The sequence below is a fragment of the Amblyomma americanum genome, chromosome 1 (genome assembly GCF_052857255.1).
Source record: "Amblyomma americanum isolate KBUSLIRL-KWMA chromosome 1, ASM5285725v1, whole genome shotgun sequence".
In the NCBI taxonomy this organism is placed as follows: domain Eukaryota; kingdom Metazoa; phylum Arthropoda; class Arachnida; order Ixodida; family Ixodidae; genus Amblyomma; species Amblyomma americanum.
In genome coordinates, this window is record NC_135497.1 from 181,111,788 (window position 1) to 181,132,219 (window position 20,432).

At 47.6% G+C, this 20,432-nt stretch overlaps 2 protein-coding genes across 2 annotated transcripts; both read left to right on the forward strand.

The window, feature by feature from the left end:
* Positions 1-1,409: 1,409 nt before the first annotated feature.
* On the forward strand, positions 1,410-2,441 carry LOC144093950 (uncharacterized). The gene has a single exon (XM_077627726.1). It carries the CDS (start codon positions 1,656-1,658, stop codon positions 2,271-2,273), a length of 618 nt encoding a protein of 205 aa, XP_077483852.1. The 5' UTR covers positions 1,410-1,655; the 3' UTR covers positions 2,274-2,441.
* Positions 2,442-10,604: 8,163 nt separating this feature from the next.
* LOC144093956 (serine/threonine-protein phosphatase 4 regulatory subunit 1-like) lies at positions 10,605-19,970 on the forward strand. The gene is made up of 6 exons (XM_077627736.1): positions 10,605-10,802; positions 13,259-13,379; positions 17,807-17,913; positions 18,943-19,103; positions 19,442-19,554; positions 19,744-19,970. The coding sequence occupies exons 1-6, from the start codon at positions 10,621-10,623 to the stop codon at positions 19,756-19,758; spliced, it is 699 nt and encodes a 232-aa protein (XP_077483862.1). The 5' UTR covers positions 10,605-10,620; the 3' UTR covers positions 19,759-19,970.
* Positions 19,971-20,432: the final 462 nt, after the last annotated feature.

The window sequence follows — 20,432 nt, forward strand, 5'->3', positions numbered from 1 at the left end:
TGCGATTTTGTGTAAAATGCGCTGACGAAATGCGTCGTTCGCTTGTGCTTGTGCAGCCGAGTGAACGACGGTGTTGATGGAGGCGGTCTAATCTAAGCTGCGTGCGCACACCTACTCGTGCACTTTGCATTCGTTGACTGCACGAGTATGCGCTATGGTAGGATGTGAGCTTTCGTATTGCCTATGATTTAGTGCCCCTGTGCTGCATGAGAGAAGCAAGAGATTCCCTGTTGGTGATACATTTAGACCAAAGCTTAGAATAGAGTTTCTCACTAGCATCACACAACATGCTTGTTTGCGTCGTTCTCGCTTATAAATTCGGTCGCCAGACGAAGTATAATACAGGCCACCTCGCCATCTGCAGCAGTGTGCTTTGACCAAAACACCGCTACGACACATGTGCTCGCGCGAGCGATTTCATTTGGTTCTCTTGTAACACAGCGAACCTTTTTAAAACCAAAGCACTGGAGAATATAACACAGAAAACCACCTTTTTATTGAAGTACTCACTGACTAAAAAAACACAGGGAGTGAGTTTATGTAAAATTTTATTTGTGACGCTGATCAACTCAATCAGTAGAGTAACCATTTTTACATTTAGGATAACAGACTAGAAAGTAGGAAAAAAACAGTCATCATGCTGTCAATGCCAATTACATCTTTTGCAGGTGTCCTTTCACAAGTTTCCCAGAGACAGTCTACAGCTCAAGAAGTGGATTATTGCTATAAAGAGAGACCCAGGTCCTAATTTTGTAATTGACCAATCAACTAAAGTATGCAGCAAACATTTCAAGCTAGATGACTTCGTCATCAATGTAGCAAGTGGAAGACGTTTCCTCAAAGAAAATGCTGTTCTGTCACAGTTCCCATTTTCGAAACCGGTGACCAAACGTCGACCACCAAAGCAGAGACTAACACACTGCATCAACAGGACTCCAACAACCAACACAAACACAGCAGGGTCTGGAGAAACATCTCACCAATGCAGCACTCAAGATGACGAGCCTCCTGCAAGCCCCAACATTGCAGTTTGCGACTACCAGCCCGCAGACATGGCAGACCAACCAGACTCTCCTACTGAGAAGCAATTTGAGCTTCAAGATTGTTCTGTGTGCACAAACGTGAAGGCAGAGCTTCAGGCCAAATATGAGGAACTTAAAGGTCTCTATACTTATGTAACAAATCTGAGAAGTTCTGTACAGAAGTTAAAAGATGACCTTGAAGTATAAAAACAGAAGAATGCCGAGCTTGCAGCGCATAATGGAAATCTCCAGCAACAGCTTGCAGTGACCACTCAGCAGCTGCAAGAAGCACAAGCTGTAAATGAAAAACAGCAACAGAGGGTGTTCTCACCAGACAAATTCAAGAATGACGATAGCAGCATGCAGTTTTACACAAGGCTGCTCAACTACCAGGATTTCCAGAAGCTGCTGCTGCTGTTAAAACCAGGCGAAAATGCATGTAATGTGTATAGCAAGAAACATTGCCTGCCCAATGATGATGCCAGAGGTCGACCTCGCAAGCTTTCACAAGAGGAAGAGCTATTGCTGACACTGGTTAAGCTCAGAACAGGATTCTTTCACCCGCACCTTGGCCACATTTTTGGTATCTCGCCTAGTACGGTGTCGAGGATATTCTCTAGTTGGGTGAGCTTTATGTATGTCCAGCTAGGGAAACTACCTTTGTGGGCGCCCAGAAGTGTGATCAACCGCTATATGCCTGCTGTGTTTCAAGAGCTCTACCCCTCCACAAGAGTGATTATTGATGCCACAGAGATTAGGTGCGAGGTACCTAGCTCTCTTGTAATGCAGTCAGGTACATATTCAAATTATAAATCAGCCAACACTTTCAAGGCACTTGTTGGTGTATCACCAGATGATCTGCTGACTTTCGCTTCAGAACTTTTCATGGGGTCACTCTCCGACAGAGAAATTGTGATTCGAAGTGGATTTCTAAACCAGACATTTTCTTCTGGAAACACTGTCATGGCTGACAAGGGTTTCAAAATCAGGTACCTGCTTGAAGAAAAAAAAGTTGGCCTCAACATGCCATCATTTCTCAGACAGGACCAGTTCGAAAAAGAGGACGTGCAGGAAACGCAAGATATCGCATCTTGTCGAATCCATGTAGAGCGACGAATACAACGCATCAAGTGCTATCACATCTTTGACCGCCCCATACCACTGTCTCTTGGCCCGCTTATTAACCAGATATGGTCAGTCTGTGCAGTGCTCAGCAACATGCAAAGCCCTTTAATTCTAGAATCCGAATAGAAACATTTTTCAACTTGTGTGGTCTGTTGAATCAAGCCTTACATTTCATTGTCCTTGAGCTGCTTCACCATAAAAGGCAACAGTGTGTTGAAATAAAAGCTGTTCAATACGGCTTCCATGTTGCTCCATTCTTCTTCACAGAAACGCAACCTCTGGACAATGAGGAAGTGCGGCCCGAACACTACGAATGCTGCCCACTGTGTCTGGGTAACGCCCATCTGGCCGAGCACCTGCATATAGTGTTCATGGTACTTCTTGAGTGTTGGCAGGCAGTTCTCGTCAAACTCGACGAAAAAGTCTTGAGACAGAAGGTCTTCTTTTGTAGCATCCTTCAGAGAATAGGGGTCACTTCACTTCCACGGTACCCCACGGGAAGGGCTCACAGGGGTCAAAGGCAATTGCATCTGGTGATGCACCCAGCCATGGTTTTGTGGGGTTCACAAAGATTCCACAGTTAATTATTTCAACAGGATGGCCTGCAGCGATCATGGTGTCCTTATAACGCAGGAACGCTAACACAATAAAGAAACCAGAGCAGTAGACAGATAAGATAGCCGGGTTAATTAGAAGAGTAACCACCAATGGATGGGGGTTGAAGGAGCAGAACCTGCCCAGGCTCACGCAGACCTTCATCACAAGCAGGATCTGCTACGCCAACCCCTTCATGGAACTTAACAAAGGGGAAGTAAACAGGCTGAATGTAATCATTAGGAAAAGTGCAAAAAGAGCCCTCAGTCTGCCCCTAAATACCACCACTCAAGAACTGGAAAAAACGGGGGTTCATAGCACATCGGCGGAGCTTATGTAAGCGGTTAGAATTTCACAGCTTGAGCGACTTAGCAAAACCCGGACAGGTAGGAAAATTATGGAATGTGTGGGGGTAGAGCCTGACAGCCGAATAGAAGGCGAGGTAGAGATACCTCTCGACGTCAGGTTCAAAATCAAAATTCCCCCCATACCGAGAAACATGCACCCTCAGTTCAACAAAGATAGAAGAACACATAGGGCCAAGGCTATGGCTAAAAAGTTCAGAGAGCTGCCTGCTGAGGAGGTAGCATACGTAGATGCCGCTGGGGTTTGGAGCGGGCTGCGGTTTCGGCCGTTGTAGACGGCCAGGGAAGACCCCTGATCACAGCCTCAGTCAGAACCAAGAACACAGAAACTGCTGAAGAAGTGGCGGTGGCGCTCGCCCTGGCAGGATCTAATTCAGGGCACATTCTTAGCGAAAGTAAGTCCACTGTAAGAAATTTTTAGTAAGGGCTTGGTCTCTTGGCAACCCAAACGCATCCTGGAAAGCATGCCAAAAAATAGGTTTGCGGCACTAATATGGATACAAGCATATGAAGAAATAGCTGGTAACAAGGCCGCTCACCTGCTAGCCCGAGTAACCTACATCCGGGCAGCAGCGGAGCAACCAGTCTGCAATAATCTTAAGGATGCCACAATCACAAGGAAATTACGGATAATTACAAAGTAGGAAGAAGAGTGTACCCTCCTCCGGACGTATCCCTTAGTCACAAAGAGTCTTACATCTGGAGGAGGATCCAAGCAGGGGTAAACATATCGCCTGCCAGAATTGCTAAAAACACAGGTGACGAAAAAGGCATCGACTGTGGGGAAAGGGGTAGACTAAACCACATTACATGGGAATGCCTTAGCTTACCAGGGGCTAAGGAAGAAATAAATAATTTTGATACCTGGGAGGCGCTGCTGCGGAGCGAGGACCCCAACGCGCAGCGCAAAGCAACCCGCATGGCGGTTGAGGCCTTGAAGCATCAGCTACACCGTCCTCAGCCGACAGCCTCTCTTTTTGATCGGACTTGGGCTTCGGCCGAGCCTGAGAGGGGGTAGGGAGACCACTATCTGGCGGAAATAAAGTTTTTTCTAGACTAGACTTGACTAATGAATCATTTATAGAGAAGAAAATAAATCAGTCTCGAAACTTTACAGAAAAAGGTTGTATACAGCCTCCCGAAGAACTATTTGTGCAAAAACGAGGCTCGCGGGAGCTATGATTTCTCCCCATTGCTCGAGATGAGTAACCTGGGTCTCGCAAGCCCACCGATGGCTGTGTTTGAAACAGACGCTAGCTGGTGCAGTGGCGCGTCGCTTAACCGCTGCACAAGTGCGCCGTGGTGGAATGAGGACTCGCAGTGTTGAGGTGAGCAAATGCCCTCATTTTCGCCTTTCCTACCTCATCCTCACTTTGCAAAATCCTCTGGCCCTCCTTCGCCCTCCCCCTCACAGCCGGCATGCAGTTTCAACATTCAAGTTGTTTTTTATCATAGCCGATAAATGCAAATGCTAATGAGTCGCACTGGGTACAAATTATTGACTATTGCTACGCAAATTATTGAAACGCATTTAGGGAACTTTCTCTAGTGGCTATTCTTGCAACAAGTGGGTTCTTTTTGGTTCTAGTCAGTAAAGGACACAGTTTTTTTCTTCAGTTGTAGGGCGCGGAAAAAACGACGCGGATCCCATACCTTTCCGCAACTTTCTTGATTGTATGGGTAAGGCAATGAAAATATGGCATGACAAATGGTGGCTTGTACCGTCGTCTTCGCGCAGTTTTTTTTAGCAAACACTATGAGCTGACTAGCTTAACATCAAGTCTTACAACAAATTATTGTTTATTGCATCCTCTTTCAGCCGACAGCCTCGGACGGCTGCATGTAGGATGCCTTTTGTCTCGAAAAAAAAGGTTCCCTCTCTATCGCGCCTGGCCACTTCGCCGGGGCGCTGGGAATATCATAAGACTGGGTCAACCGGTGCGACTGCAGCGGACTCTCCCACGGGACTGCCAATGAGTCAGGCTAGGCGACACGGGGAAAATCCCCGGCTTATCCTCGGCAGCGGCGCCAGTTAGCCTTCTCTGGAAGCCGCCAACGCAGATCTGCAAACCCTAATTGACCGTCCCGAGAGGGGGTCAGTGGTGTCCAGACATCATGTTTGACATGCGCATTCACCTTCAAAGGGGAAGCTGTCCCCACGTGGCCTTGCGCGTAGCCTGGCCCGTGCATTGATTCCTTTGTCTGCACGACGTAGATGGCGTCCTCCTCTCAAGCTCAACACGTGACGGAAGCGTGCTCCCCTGGGGAGAGGATGCGTGATAAGTGCCGCAGTGAACTTTTCAGGACACACCTTCCTCGACAGGCCCGGCCTCAATCGAGGGATATCAGGGTGGGAAAACCCAATAAAACTCGGCACCGAATACGGCCAGGTAGCTGCGTCTCATCGAGGCTCTTTAACTGAGAAGCACTCTCAGTTGCTGTACGTGTACATAATGTAAATAGTTGTAGACAGTTTTCCCCGCCTTTCTCCTAACCCAGTCTCCCATCTTCCTCGTCCCCTCTCCGACCCGACCATGCTACCCGAGTCGCAACATTGGCAAGAGGCGGGTCAGCCTGGTACTTCTCCCGGCAGCGGCTAAAATAAACTGTGCCGAAGACTCGGGACCGTGAAACGCACAGAATACTTCTCACGCCGCCCTAAGTTGCCAATCAGAAGTGAGTTGCGGGAGAATTTCAGCCTGAAAATTTTCCCAGCTGCCAGTAGAAGAGACACTGCCGTAATTAATCGGGCAAAACTGCCCATCGACAAAAAACAAAAGCACCGGCCAAAACCCCAGACGAGTGGCGCTTTTTCTGAAAGGTCAGCCTCGAAAAATTGTCCCTAAGCAAGCACCCTTCGACTAACATCGAAGGTGCGAAGAGCCAAAAACATCTGTGAGCACAGCGGAGTGAGGGCAGGGGGGTTGATGAAAGGGAAATAAAAAATGAAAAGGAAACTTTAAAAAATGTGGGCAGAGGGTAGAACAACCCCGAAATAACACAACCCTGGAAAGGCAAAAACGTCGACGACTGAACGTCGGAAGAAAAAAAAAGCGCACGGAAGACACGGAAACGAGGAAGAAAAACCTATGTACGGTGCATATTCCCGTTAACGAAAGGTACGCCTTTTCTCGATCAGTGAAGGTGATCGAAGGGGTGCTCAGGCAGTTGTCTTTGGTACCGTTAATTTTGAAGTTTTTCATAACTTCCATAATCAGTCGATTGCCGCTTTTATTATGGAGCATCTTCCGAAAGACTGCAGGCAGTTGGAATCCATGCAGTGGACACCGAGTGCCCAGAAATCATTTTCTCCACTCTGGAGTGGTGTTCACGCAGGTGATCATTGATGCGACTACCGGTTTAGCCAATGTAGACCGCACCATAGCCTAAGGGAATGGAGTCAACTCTGACAGCACACGTCAAGAACTGCAATATGTGGTTTATGGTGCTTGCGCTTTCCTCTCTGTTAGGAAGGTTAACGAGTGCAAAGCATAGAAATAATTGTTAGGGGCAGATAGCATCTCTTCCACGTTGGCATCTTGCCCGATTTTTGATTTTTTTAGGTGGCGGGGGGAGCGGTGGCCATAAGTTGTTGTTGTTGTTGTTGTTGGCCTCAAACAATGGTAAAGGAATGGTTGTGCGCATTCTTTTTCCTCTTTTTTGGAAGTAGCGTCCTGTGGCGGATCCCTGAAAGCAAGCTGCTTCTTTAACTGATATTTTAGGTGCCCCGCCACAGCTTTCAAGATAGTGGGGAGGGAGCCCGGCGGCCAAAAGTTGCTCAACGTGTTGGCTGAGGCTGGACTTTATGCAATGAATGTAGGGTCTCCTAACGTGATTTAGAAATCACGTTTTTACAGTGCTTCGTTTGCCTAGTTTTGAGTGAGCTAACCGAATGGTACCATAGAATAGGTTTCGCCTTTCTTGATCCGTATATAGGCCCAACAATCACGGGCGGAATGAATAAGTGCTAGCGCACTAAAAACCAGCATTCGGCGAAGCAATTCGATACAGCGTTTTAAATGAAAATCATGTATCACCTCGAGGGGAACAAGGGCGCCACGCAAATCCTCTTGTACACCAGATATGCAAGTCTGGAGAGTTTCACGGGTATGATCTAAAAGCACAACGTACTCATCGGGGTACCTGAAAGTCTTCACGACTGCTGGCATAACTTCTAGAGCAGGGATACACGATGGTCCTTAGATGCGAGAAGCAGGTCACTCAGAACAGCGGGAATGTAGGACCTCATTGATATTCCATTTCTATGAACGAATAATATGCTCCCTTCCCAAACTGAGAATGGAGAACCAATGTAAAGGTTCAGTACTTGGATGAACCCGCTGACCGAAACGCCGCCGCTCAGCAATGTCCTGGCTTCAACTGCCTCTTGAACGCTAGAAGCTATTCCTCCTGACGGATAAAGTAACGCAAGTCTTTGACGTCGATCGAAGAGTCAGGCGCTTAGTCTCATCGCCAAGAAAATATATCACCTCTAAGGAACTCCTGATCAAAAATTGGTCAACTACTTGGAGGATACGTAGGTTGTTTTTAATAAATATCGCAACTTATTTCTGCCAAATTCCATTTTCAGGCACGTTAACGTGAAGCAGACAATCAAATTCTAATTTTAGCTGCAAAGAACATTTTCATCGCCTAGCATCCGCTCCAATTAATAAACTATGCAAGGAGATCGAGCTTAAGATCGGTGTACAGCATCTTTTCCCTTTGTTTGAATAACACAACAAGCAACGGTGAAGATATAGGAGCCCCAAGTCACAAAACAGCCTCTGCTCGCGAAAGCCCTAGCCCTCTTATGAGCAGCGAATCAGCAGGGTGCCGTAATTTTCGACGCCAATCTCCGCCCGGTGGGTGGATGTCATTAAAGAACCCACCGGTTATGCCGACGGCCACGACTGCGACGCGCAAGCCAGAGACGGGCGCCTAACAGCTGTCGCTGTAAAAGGAACCCCTTGAAGAAGACAAATTTCTGAGACATCAGCAGGTCTGCGTGCAGTATAGTGCACAGCCTCCCGAAGTACTATCTGCACAAAAATGAGCCTTGCGGGAGCTATTTCTTCTCCGCAATCGCTACTGCGCATTCGAACAAGCGATTACGAATTGCAATGAAAAAGAACATCTGAATATATTGATGAGTGAAATACTCAGAAGAAGAATCGAATCCGAATTGGTTATAATCAAAATTAGAATAGAGTGGCGACGGAAAAGGATCACTGTCGCATTTCCCCTGCATATATCAAATCTATCGTTCCTAACTTTTCCCAACCGCCCTAAGCTGTTATGCGTCCTCTCTCCGTGTTTGAACGCTGAGCGTTGAGAAGCCCGTGTCTCAGAGAAGCCGGCGTCGTTGGTCGCGAGCGAAAAATCCCCAGAGAAGCAATCTAGGTGAGTGACCTAGATCACATGACCTCGTCGTATCATCACAACCTGCCCACCTCAGCAGGTGGCAGTTAAATTAATGATTGGTCGCGAGAGGTTGCTCAGGAAGAGAAACCTAGGTCGCACAAGCTTCCCCGGTGCACCTGCCGTCGCAGGGCAACGGCGTATCGCTTAACTGCTGCTCCACTGCGCCAGGAGTGCGGTCACTGCGCTCCTCGCCCTACCCGAGCTCAGTGCTCTAGCTGTACCCTAGCTGTAGTTTTTCCTATGCTCTGATGGCCGGAGAGTGCACTCTCATGCGCTAGCGTGAGGACGTGAATGCGAAAGCATTTCAGTACCACTTCTTGCTCGATCACCTGGCCGGGACACACTTGGTATGATCGGAATAGAATTCAGTCTGGAGAGTGAAACGTATTGGCGCTGTTGTTCTTGCCCTGGGTAAGTCTCGCCGACTTTGTTCCGGCACACATCCAATGTTGCGTCTTCCTCTTGTTTCCTTCTGAAAGTGGGTCTCGACACCTCCGACGCGTTCATGGACGCATCCCTGCACGCCATAGGAACCTTCGCCGTCCCCAGCATGGCAGGGTCTTCATGTTCAGTCTCCCCCATCCCATCTGGGATGTCTTGATGGCACCGGCCGGTTGATGGAAAATGGCTCCTTGGGGCCTGGTACATTTCCAATGACGACGTCGTACAGTGCAGTCCTCAAGCACCGAGCGATGGACTTGCCCGAAAAATACGGCGACGAGATCAGAAGCTCATCCTCTGGGACTTCCAAACTGCTGTCATCCGCCAAGAGGAAAGTAGCTCTTTCACCAGTAAAAGCTGCTTCGGGAACCAGGTCCCTATGCACCACGATACTGTTGGTACCGGTATCCCGCAAAACAGAAACCGGCTGCCCGAACAGCTCGCCTTCCTGCACAGGCATTCTGACACTGAAGTCCGCTGGCCGCTAACCCGCATCCACATTGGTGAGATGAGGCTGCACTTCAACCGAAAGACTGGCCGGATGCTTACAACAGGCTGACTGCTCGCGGTCTCTTGGGTTCTTGCGCCTGCAAGACTGTGCATCGTGCCCTTGCTTGCGGCAAACCACGCAGTATGGCTGTTTCGGCCGCGTCTGGCACTCCGACGCTTTGTGTCCCGCATTACAGCACAAAAAGCATCGCACCTGTGATTGGAATTCCGGAGTACTGTCCTTCGACTTTGGCCTTTTTGGTTCCAACCTATCCTCGAAAATGAGCTAGTCTGCCGCTGGGCCTCCAGGAAATGATCCGCGGCTACCGCGATCTTGTCGGCTGTCTTACCGCCATGCTCACGAATGAATATCGCAATCTTCGCGTGGCAGTTGTTCAAAAATTCTTCGGCGACCTTTGTTGAAAACGGGAATGAGCTCATGAGGGTTGATGGGCCCAGACGATTACACATGGTTCAGCAACTGCAAGGCGCTCCCCGCCCTCCATAAGCCTCACTCGTAACTGTAAATCCTGTGCCTCTTTCTCCAAACGTTCTTTGGAAACATCCCGCTTAGCGGCCCTCTCATCTCGCAACCTCTTAAGCTCCTCTTCTACCCAAGAGCGCAACTCTGCACCTTGGAGCCCCATGCGCTCTCCTGCCGCCACAAGCTCGGACTCAGCCCCACGTGACCAACCGTGACCAAATGGTGCCACCGAGCTCAAATGGTGCCACGCTGAAGGGTCGAAGGGGTGGCTACAAAAGTTGACAATCATGATGATGAGCAGTGGCCTCAGGCGCCATCCGTGGGTGGCACCTGGAAGCTTCTGTGCGCATGCGCGGCCTCCACGACCAAGCGAGGCATTGCTCGCAGCCGGAGCTGATAGCGGAGGCCACGGTGCATGCGTTTTAAAGGCTATTCCTGCGTGGGTCGGGGAAAGTGTGGATGCAGCCCTTACAAGGATTTTTTTAAAATGTTTCCTTCGGGAAAACGGTGCGGTCCTTGCACATGTTTATACATTATGTAAAGTCATACATTATGCAATTGTCTATATTAAGTTGCTTGGCTTTCTTCTTTTTGTGCAGTGGAAAGTGCGCCACATCATGGCTTGTCTACATGAGCTAGCCACTATCCTGGGCCCAGAGATAGCATCACAGGAAATATGCCCAGCTTTGAAGGTTTTGTAAAAGATGTGGATGAAGTGCGAGTGGGGCTGCTGGAGCGGCTGGCACTCTTCTTGCGAGGTCTGAGCAAAGCGGATCAACGACGGTTATTGCCACTTCTGGCAGACTTTCTCTGCATGGATAACCAACGCAGCTGGCGTTTTCGCTTCGCCCTTGCTCGGTATGTTGACTTTTGGTCTTTTGGCAGTTTTTATTGTTGCAGTGACTGAGGTGCATTCATAGTGTTGCACTGAGACAAATGCAGAATGCACTGCACAATAATGTGCTCATTTCATAAATTTCATGAAGAGTGGGCACAAAGTGTCCTTATAGCGCACCAAAAAAAAAAGCACACAGGAAGAAGTACACAGGACGGGCGCTTCTAGAAACTAGGCTTCACAAACTAGCCCCACAACGTGCTTTGTTATGGGCACAAAATGCTGGGTAGACTTGGTTTCTGGGCCTATGCACATATCTACAAACAGCCTATCTCCGTAAGTAGTAAAAAATGCATATTGATAGTCATTATAGCCCAAGTGGACAAAACCGACAGCCAGTGAGTACAGTGTTTGCTCGTGCTATGAGCCCACTTATAATGAACTTACTTATAAGTGAATGTGGCTTTTTTATTTATTTATTTATTTATTTAGGACGCGAAATGTGCCGCACGGCATAAAAGGTGATGCCATTAATGAACGTTATTACGTTAATAGGTTACAAAAAGGCATGGAGTCCAGTAAGGTGTAGAAAGTCACATAATCCTCGGGCATAAATGTTTTTCGTTATCCACAAGTTGAAATCGGAGTCATTGTTTGAGGACAGGCCTGCCTCTTGCAGAACGCGAGCGCGCACCAGCGAAGTTCCTGGGCAAGTCCACAATAGGTGGTGAACAGTGGTGTCAGAAGCGGGTGTGTCGCAGTGAGGGCATTTTTCTGGCGCAGGAATCTTCTCATTTTGCCACTGGTGGCGAACTGCAGGCGTAACGGCCACTCCGACACGCAGCCGCCTCAGGGAGACCTCCTCCATCCGTGATAGGTTGGGAGGAAGGGGGTGGGTACACGGGGGAATAAGAGCACGTGTACGCCGCCTGAGGGAGGCTGAAGATGTTAAATGTGTCAGAAGTGGATTTTTAGTGTTAGCTTTTCTTTGCACGTTCTTCAGTTTTGAGCTGTCCACAGCACAGGCCTTGGCATTGCGACCAGATTTGCGTGCCGATAGATGATATAATGGCGTGTTAATCTTTTTATGGGAGCTCTTGTGGGTCGCACTCGGCGAACTTGGCAGACTGCAGAAATGCTGCGCTAGTGTATGACTAGGAAGCCGGGTAGCATTATCCCTCACACATCACAGCTAACACTTTGCATTACACACTCGTAGCCATCCTGTCAATCTTTTAACCCCATTGTATAAAACGCGCCCGTGACCTTCAAGGCCGGTTTTCAGCAAGTTTGCTTCATCTCCTATGTTGGCCGGCTTCGGCCGGATTGGCCGGCTTCGGCAACTGGCACAAAATCTTTGGATTGCGCCATGATGCAGCAAACGTTTTTCGAAGCCAATGATGCTAAACACGGGCACACGTAACGCAGCTGACTGCGTGCTTTTGTTGTTGATCGACGGAGGGGTGGGCGGAAACAAGGACTAAAAAATTTTTCACTTTGTAATGAACTTCCCCTCCAAAATGATGTGAACAGTTTTGGGAAGAGAGTTGGTTCATTCCGCTAGTAAGCATGGTAGTGGCAGTGCCTACCTATTTTTTTTACATTACTTATATAATGGCGAATGTGCTAACCAGGCAGAGCTAGTGTCAATCAGTGCCCTATGTACGAAGCTCCATGGCATAGAACATGTACTAACAGAGATGCTATTCATTTTCGCATTTAATGAATGGCATTGGAACCTAGCACTCCTGGCCGCTGGCTTTCCACAAGCTGCTGCACAAGGAGAAGAGCAAGGTGTCCTCTCTCCCTTCCCTCTGTACAGGTTTTGGTGGGAGGGGGGTTCAAGTTTTATCCCATACACTACTCTAGTTCCCAGCAGACATGAATTTGAGGAAGCTGACCATGGAGGAAGTTAAGGTTTAGGAGAGGCGATTACCGTATTAACACGATTGTAAGTCTACCTTCTTTTGTAAATTTGAAAATCGAACTTACAATGCCAAAGCATTGCATAGGGGAGCTCCCCTGTAGAACTTCAGGTCGAAGGGTGCCACCATGTTGGACATTTTTTGTCATGCAGCTCGGGCAGCGAGGGCCTCCCTTGGCCTTTCCTACCTCCTTGGAGCTGACAGTTTGCTCCCTCCCGCACACCTAGGGCGAAAGTTCATTATTCCATTTTCTAGATTGCTAGATCATCCCGCTCATGTAGCTGTGACTAGATGTGACCATGTTGTTGAGCTGCCATGGTTGCTCGCGTAGGCGTGCTGCTCAATTGACATCACATGAATAGGGTCTATAGGTTGACCTGTTCTTTTGGATGGTAATTTTTATAAACAGGCAGTTACACGCATAACGATGTACTGTACTTGTTTCTTTAGTCGCATAGTTGACACTACCGTCATTGCACTGCATAAAACCAAAATAGTGTAGACAAATTTTGAGCCAACAAATGAAGCTGATGTGGTTGCTCTGACTTGTGCAGGCAGTTGAAGGAGATAGCTGCGCTCTACAGCCCATTGGATGTCCATCAGTACCTAGTCCCCGTGGTGTCTGAACTGCTAGTGGACAAGGTGGCGGAAGTGCGTCACATCAGTGTTGAAGCTGTAAGTTCTTGTCTGCTGTGTTCATTGTATTCTCCTTTTGGAGGGCAAGTTTTTATTTAATTGTGTGAATTTGTCATATTTGTGTGACTTTATTCATTGCCGAAGCCCTCATAAGAGCAGCAGTCTGTCCATAAAAATTTTGGGCGGTTGTAAGGTGTTATGACATACGGTTTAGCCCATTTATAATGGCTTCACTTGTAGCACCCAATGAGACCTTTACAGTCGACATTAAGGCTATATTGCCAAATCTCTGATGGAATGATTTGTCTAGATATGAAACATCGCTATAGCAAACCGGCACGCTCAACAAACTCGCGTGTTGGGACGCGCTGTGTAGTGTTCACTGCAGTTGTGCTTATGCATTGATGCCACTTTTGTTCTTTACATGAAGACTGAAATGAAAAAATACGAAACTGTAAGTCCGCTACTAGGCAGTTTCACCTGATCTTTCACGTACTTGGGGATCAGGCTTGCTTTCTGAGGGAAATGACCTCGCAAAGGAGGAGTGGATCATTCCTATTCTCCCCTTCAAACACAGGACCCCACCCCTGAGAACCCATGAAAACTGGGGGGGGGGGGGGGGGGAAGGCGGGGGGGAAAGCCTATATTTTGTACTTTGTTGTAGTACGGCACACAAACTATGCACCTTGCAATAAAACTAAATATATATTTTAAACCAGCATAAACACGCTATAAGGAGCCAGAGTTTCATTGTTCTAGGGTATGTATTTAAGAAAACGTGTCTTCGGGAAACATCTCCTTTTAAGGGGAGAGGCTACCCTTGAGCACCAACTTTTTTATTTCTTGAGACATCTGAACGAAATTTGAAGTCGAGGCTCGTAGCACAAAGAGTTGAAGAACTACTAAGTTTCACGGAGCTCTGCCCAGTGGTTCACAATTTACAGGAGTATATCAAGGAAGTTCACATGGGTTTCTTAGGACATCCCTGGAAAATTTGCAAAATGTGCTGGCACTGTGAAATTCACTGTCGTCATTCCCGGATAGGCACCCACGGCAAGACAAGGCCCTTTTTCTAAATTTTTTTGCTGAAAAATTTTTGCATACCCTCAATTTAGTGTTACTAATTAGACCTGCATTAACCAAATTTTAATTATAACATATTCCAAACGCAACATTTTAAATGATTAAGCTTTTCTTGCTCTCAGAAGTTTATTTTCTTATAGGAAAAATAGAAAACCACATGAATATTCAATGAGTGGTTCATGAGATGATGCTAAGATGAGCAGCCATGCAAGGCAAAAAAAGCAATAAATCTGAGAAAATGGCCCTCGATAGTTGCTACATTTCCAGGTCTAAAATGATCCTGCTGAACAATTCGAGCTTTCTCTGTGCCCTTTCTTTCTTTGCTGCCTCTCCTTTCACCTCATTCCGTTTCGTACATGGCGCGCTACCTTCTGCATTGCGCAGAAGGTAGTACGTTGCTGGAAGAGATGACGCAGTCGGCAGCGGTGCATTTCGCCATGCAGACGGGCCTCGTAGAACGCTTCCGTGCACTGAACGCGTGTTGTCTTGAATATCATTTTAGGCATCGTTACCGATCACGCAAAGATCGACAGGCTGCACGAAACTGATCCAAGGGCATGGCGAGAAACCATAAAGACACGATCGCAAAAATGGCGAAAGGCGAACGCACTGCACAAAGGAGAGCAAGAAGCCGCAGCAGATGACATGTAGGGGTCATTGGGAGGAGACCATCACGTACAACCACTGTGCCCTCTGTGCGTCAGCGTGCACAGCAGCCAATACCAGCCGCCCGATCCTTCACGTTCTCGAGGAGCACGCGCTTGGTCCAATCGTAGCCTCGTATTTGAGACGCGGGAAACTCAAAAAGCCGTCGTATTGCCCGCAATCAAATTCATGGAACAAAACAAGACCAAAATGGCAGCGCTCGGTTCACGAGGAGAGGAATGGCGCATGCTTGCAGTTAGGCATTTTCAGCTCTTGCTTGTGGCTCAGGGGCCGCTGCGGCTTGTTATATATTTAATTTACCATATTTTTACGTCGAATTAGACACCTATAATTGCATATAAAGTCTTTGGAGTAGAGATGGTGAGTTAGTATTTAATTTATAAATATAGTGATTTTTAAAATCAGCAGGCGAATTCATCACCGTGTAGTGGAGGATTTTGAAACTGTTCTCTAGAGTGCTGACTTCACTAGTGCCATTGACATCAGAGTGCCATCACGGCCAAACTTGCGGTAGCCGTGAAAAACTTCGCTCGTGTAAGTGTGCGCATTCAAGGCCATCAAGTCTTGCTGTGTCGTTGGCTGCGAAGTCAGTGACTGGTGAGGCATCGAACTCTGGCATGCCATTCCTAAATATGTGCACAAGTGAGCTGCCTGAAGTGCATCCGACTGCCATCTTCGGATGTCCACATGAAGTAGGCAAACAGTGACAATGCATGACACAGCCGTTTGCAGTTTTTCAAGGCGGTAGCTAGTTGTGGTACACACGAGTGCATTTTAGTGGGTTCAGTTGATAGCTTAAAGAGGCTAGCAAGAATAGTCCACATTGCTGTGGACATTGCGAAACGAGGAATCCGCCTTTTTTATTTTCCTGTGCTGCCACCTCGCGTACAACGATGGAAGCTCACTCGTAGGGTACTGCGCGCCCAGCCCGGCCGGACTGAGTGCCGCTCCGGAGCACGTTTTGTTGGAATCTGTCGACGATAGCGTGTCCTGGGCAGCACCTGGTACCTGGAGGACTTCTAGGATTGACTGATGGCTGGGTGCGAAGTCCGAGGCAGGCTGCAGTGCCCACCGAAGAGCAAATTCTTCAGTATCTCCGATCATCCGGCATGCGATGCGAACACCAGCTGTGCAAGGACCGTCGCTTCAGAGATGAAGGCTACATTCGGAACATAATGTTCAATGAAATATCCCCGATCAGTAAGGTTGGCGTTTTCCGCTGTATATGCCTGCCATTCATGAAAGGTGGATACTACATCGTGCACGCCGTAGTACAGAAAACGACTGGGGACAACAGTTTTCACAAGCAATCGTTGTGTTGAAGCGCTGCAGAATAGCTACACGAGCTTTAAAAGCACAAGCGTACTCGCAACAACGCAATCTGCTAGCATTTCACTGTATTTTCCCAAAGCACACCGTTGCATAGGTTAAACAAGCATGCGCGTCCATAAAGACGAGCGCGAGAGGCGCACATTGATCCATTCCGGCGATACCACGCAGATGTCTTCATCATGGATATGATTCGAACACACGCATAACGCACCTTCTTCTTCTGCCTGTTAATACATGGCACATACCCACACGGGGGGATTGGCCAGGGTGTAGTGGCATAAACAAGGAAATTTCCGTAGGAGATTATGAGAAAATTTTAGCACCATGCGTGAATGCTCTCGTAGCTACTTTTTCGTTGCCCGCTCCATCGCGCGTTGAAAGCGGCTCACAGCACTTGCCTATTAGGCCTTCTTGCTTGAGAAAGCAAAAAGCGTCGGAACGAATTCTAAATGCCGCGGTGACATTCGAGGCCTTCCTGGCCATGAATACAACCTTTTGTGATAGACTGCACACGCATTTAACCGCAGTACCTCGTCCGTACCTGTCATAAAGTGATTCCCGCACAGTCTTGACGTGCTTCACGGTGCCCAAGGGCGGCCACGATCGTCGAGCCGGCGTACTGCTTTTATCCACGCTTTGCGTCGAAGGCTGTCCCGGGAAGCGCTCGGAAAGCGAAAAAATTCGAGTTTGCTTCCCTTTACATATTGGGCATTGCAGCCGTATGCAACACATTTCGTAGGTATCGCGAAATGCGTCGCGCTGAACGCCCGACGGCTGCAGCAACGCTACCCTGCGTAGGAAGCCGGTGTGTTCCCGGGTTCGAACCCGACCTAGCGGCTGCGTTTTTATGGAGGAAAAACGCTAAGGCGCCCGTGTGCTGTGCGATGTCAGTGCACGTTAAAGATCCCCAGGTGGTCGAAATTATTCCGGAGCCCTCCACTACGGCACCTCATTCTTCCATTCTTCTTTCACTCCCTCCTTAGCCCTTTCCTTACGGCGCGGTTCAGGTGTCCAACGATATATGAGACAGATACTGCGCCATTTCCTTTCCCCCAAAACCAATTATTATTATTATTTACATTTCCACGGCCGGTCTCGAGTAGAGCGCGCGACCTTCCAATATGTTTCGCAACACCGCCGCCAGGGGATGGGCACATGCGCAGTCGCGTCGTGAAAAAGGCGGATTGTTAGCTGTAGCCAGGGCTGTTTTTTATACTGCAAAGAAAGCTGTTCAAAGCCGAAGCTGAGATTGATCAGATACAGCGTAACCTGGCAATAAAAGAAGTCTAGAAAGTCTGCAGTTTTTCGTTTAATGCATGTTTTCGTTGCATCTTGTTCTGTTGCTTATCCCCACGTTTACTGTAACCATTCGGTTTCTATCTCAGATGGTGGCTGTGTTACAGCAGTTGGCGCCCTACTACCTCATGCGCATGGAGGTACTGCAGCAGCTATGTGAGAAGGCCCAGGACCGCAAGTGGTGCCAGCGCCAGCTGTGAGCAGCTTTTATCTGTTGCTCAAACAAAGAGGTTGATGGTACAGTTAAGGCTTGATATCCAGAACAGCGTAATGAAACATTAAATTGCAGTAGTTTAGACTACTTCAGAATACTTGTCAGGTCAAGAGCTTATTGCAGTGGTTATTGATAGGTGTCGCAGTCAGTGAAAGCGACACCATATTCGTTCAATGGTCTTGAAACTCCCGCCAAAGTTTCATAGTAAAAGCTCGTTAATTCGAATTTCCAGGGGATGCCAATGCAGTTCGAACTAACGAAAATGACTAGAGTATGTAGTGCACTACCATTGGGATGCAGTCGGCCAGGTAGTGAGAGATTACCCTATTTACTGTTAAAAATAGTCATCACTTCTTGCTTTTGTCCACAAATAATTTAGTTGCATGGTTTGTTTCAAATGATGTGTTAAATATTAGAACACATGGATCACTGTGTGGTATTCACCTACGACCACTAGATAATTTATAATTCAATTTCTTCTCTCGGGCTGTTTCAGTTTCATCAACCAAACAATGGCTGGTACATGTAGTTCACACTTACCACAGCGGTGGCCTAGTGGCTTCAGCATCCGCCGCGCATGCGGGAGGTGCGGGGTTTGATCTCCAGTGCTGTCGGGTACCCACCGGTGATAGAGTGGGTACAAGCACCGAAGCCCCTGGCCTGATGCTCAGCTTACGCAGGATGAAATTCTTGGGAACTGGGTCTCGAAAACACCATTCTGCCATGGCACTCTTTGTCCGCAGAAAGTGACTTAGTTTTTTAATAAAGATGGTCGAGTGAAGTTTTTCATGCTGTTGGCCTCACAATATTGCATTGTGACCCACTTCATGCATTTGAATGCTGGGCAGTTTTACATTCAGGGGTCATTACGTGACTAAAGGTGGGGCATGAGAGCATAATCTGTGGTAGTTTTATGGTTTTTTATGGAGATAAAACCTGATGCTGCTTGAACAATGGCATGACCCATTGTAGATAACTTGTGCTAGAAACACTTTTTTTTCTCCCCTCTAGGTTTTGTGAACTGGCTGAGCAGATGATCTCTGCAGAATGCTTAAGTGGAGAAGAGTTCATTGGGACTGTGTTGCCAAAGCTTCTGAGCCTGCGCCATGACTCGGTGCCCAATGTTCGAATGGCCCTGGCGCGCTGTTTGGTCAGAGGCGTTTGGCCAAAGGGTAAGCTTGCAGTAAAGAAAATCCAGCTTTATTTTGTACGGCATTTGTCCTTAAACTGCTAGTTGCTGTTCAGCAGATTTGGTGTCTTGACAAGGGGGGTACTGTAAGCATGAAAGCAGGTAGCATTTGTCTGGATTACCGCACATGTTGTGAACAGTTTGGGGCTGTGGCTGGTATATAACAATACATTAACGGTATTTACATACTGATCAGCAGTCAAGTTTTAATTACTTTTGTGATTTTAGTATTACATTTGATGATGCCCATCATGCTGTGCTTAAAAAAAAACGGTGTCCTGTTGCAGTTCTGTTAGTCATTGTTTTTTTTTTTCCTTGCAGCTTTTTTCTGGGATTATGGAAATATATACAAAGACGAACTCAAGGCAACCCTGGCATCCCTGCAGGAAGATACTGATCGAGATGTGCGCTTCTTTGCCCAGTTAGACCCAAAGGTGATCTTTTCTTTGTGGTTTGTTGTAAACACTTACTAGCTTTGTGTGCTTTCAGCTGTTCTATTTTCATGCGGTATGAATAGTTGAGCCGTTCTTGCAATATATGTGTATAGCTTCTTGAGGGGGTGGTTGCTAATCATCAATATAGAGGCTTGTGTAACACTGGGCCTCCCCCCATTTCTTTTACAGGGCTCTCTGGACTGAATGACAGTGAAGTGGTGTAGGAACATTTTCATCCCTCCACTCTGAAAGAAGCCACCAGTGGAAACTTGTAGTGAAGACAGTGGAGCTTTGATAATGTACTTTTGGGGGGAGGGTCTTTGTTTCGTTTTAAGTGTTCTAATTTTTTTTTGTCTGTGAAAAGTTGTAATGCTGGGGCAAGCATTCAGTGTCAATTTCAGTGTTTTTGAACAAGAGGGAAGAGGTGTTTTTGAAGCATGCATGCTTGGTTTTCATAGCACCAGCTTTCCAATTAAATTTCCATGAAAGGCTTTGCTGTGCGACCCTGTACACTTCTTTTTAAGGGGCCCTGACGGTGGCTCTTAAATTTGTGGTATCACTGGGATGTTAAAGCAGCTCTGAAACTCCTCCTGAGGAGAGTGCATAAACTCTCTCAAACACTACATGCCCTCATGATGAACACCTGAACCAAATATAAACTTCTAAATGCAGCAGAGAACCCACAATTGCGCATGAAAGTTGAGTCCTTTCCGGGGACTTTTTTATGCTCGCTTGCTCTCTCCTCCATCACACGCTGCTGCCTAAATCTGTTCAGAGATGGGTATTGGTTGGATTATTTCAGGCATCACGCAGCTACCATGGCCGCACCCAGTCATCCGCTCAGCAGGTCCGCACCCCCCTCCAGCGGTATTCCCCCA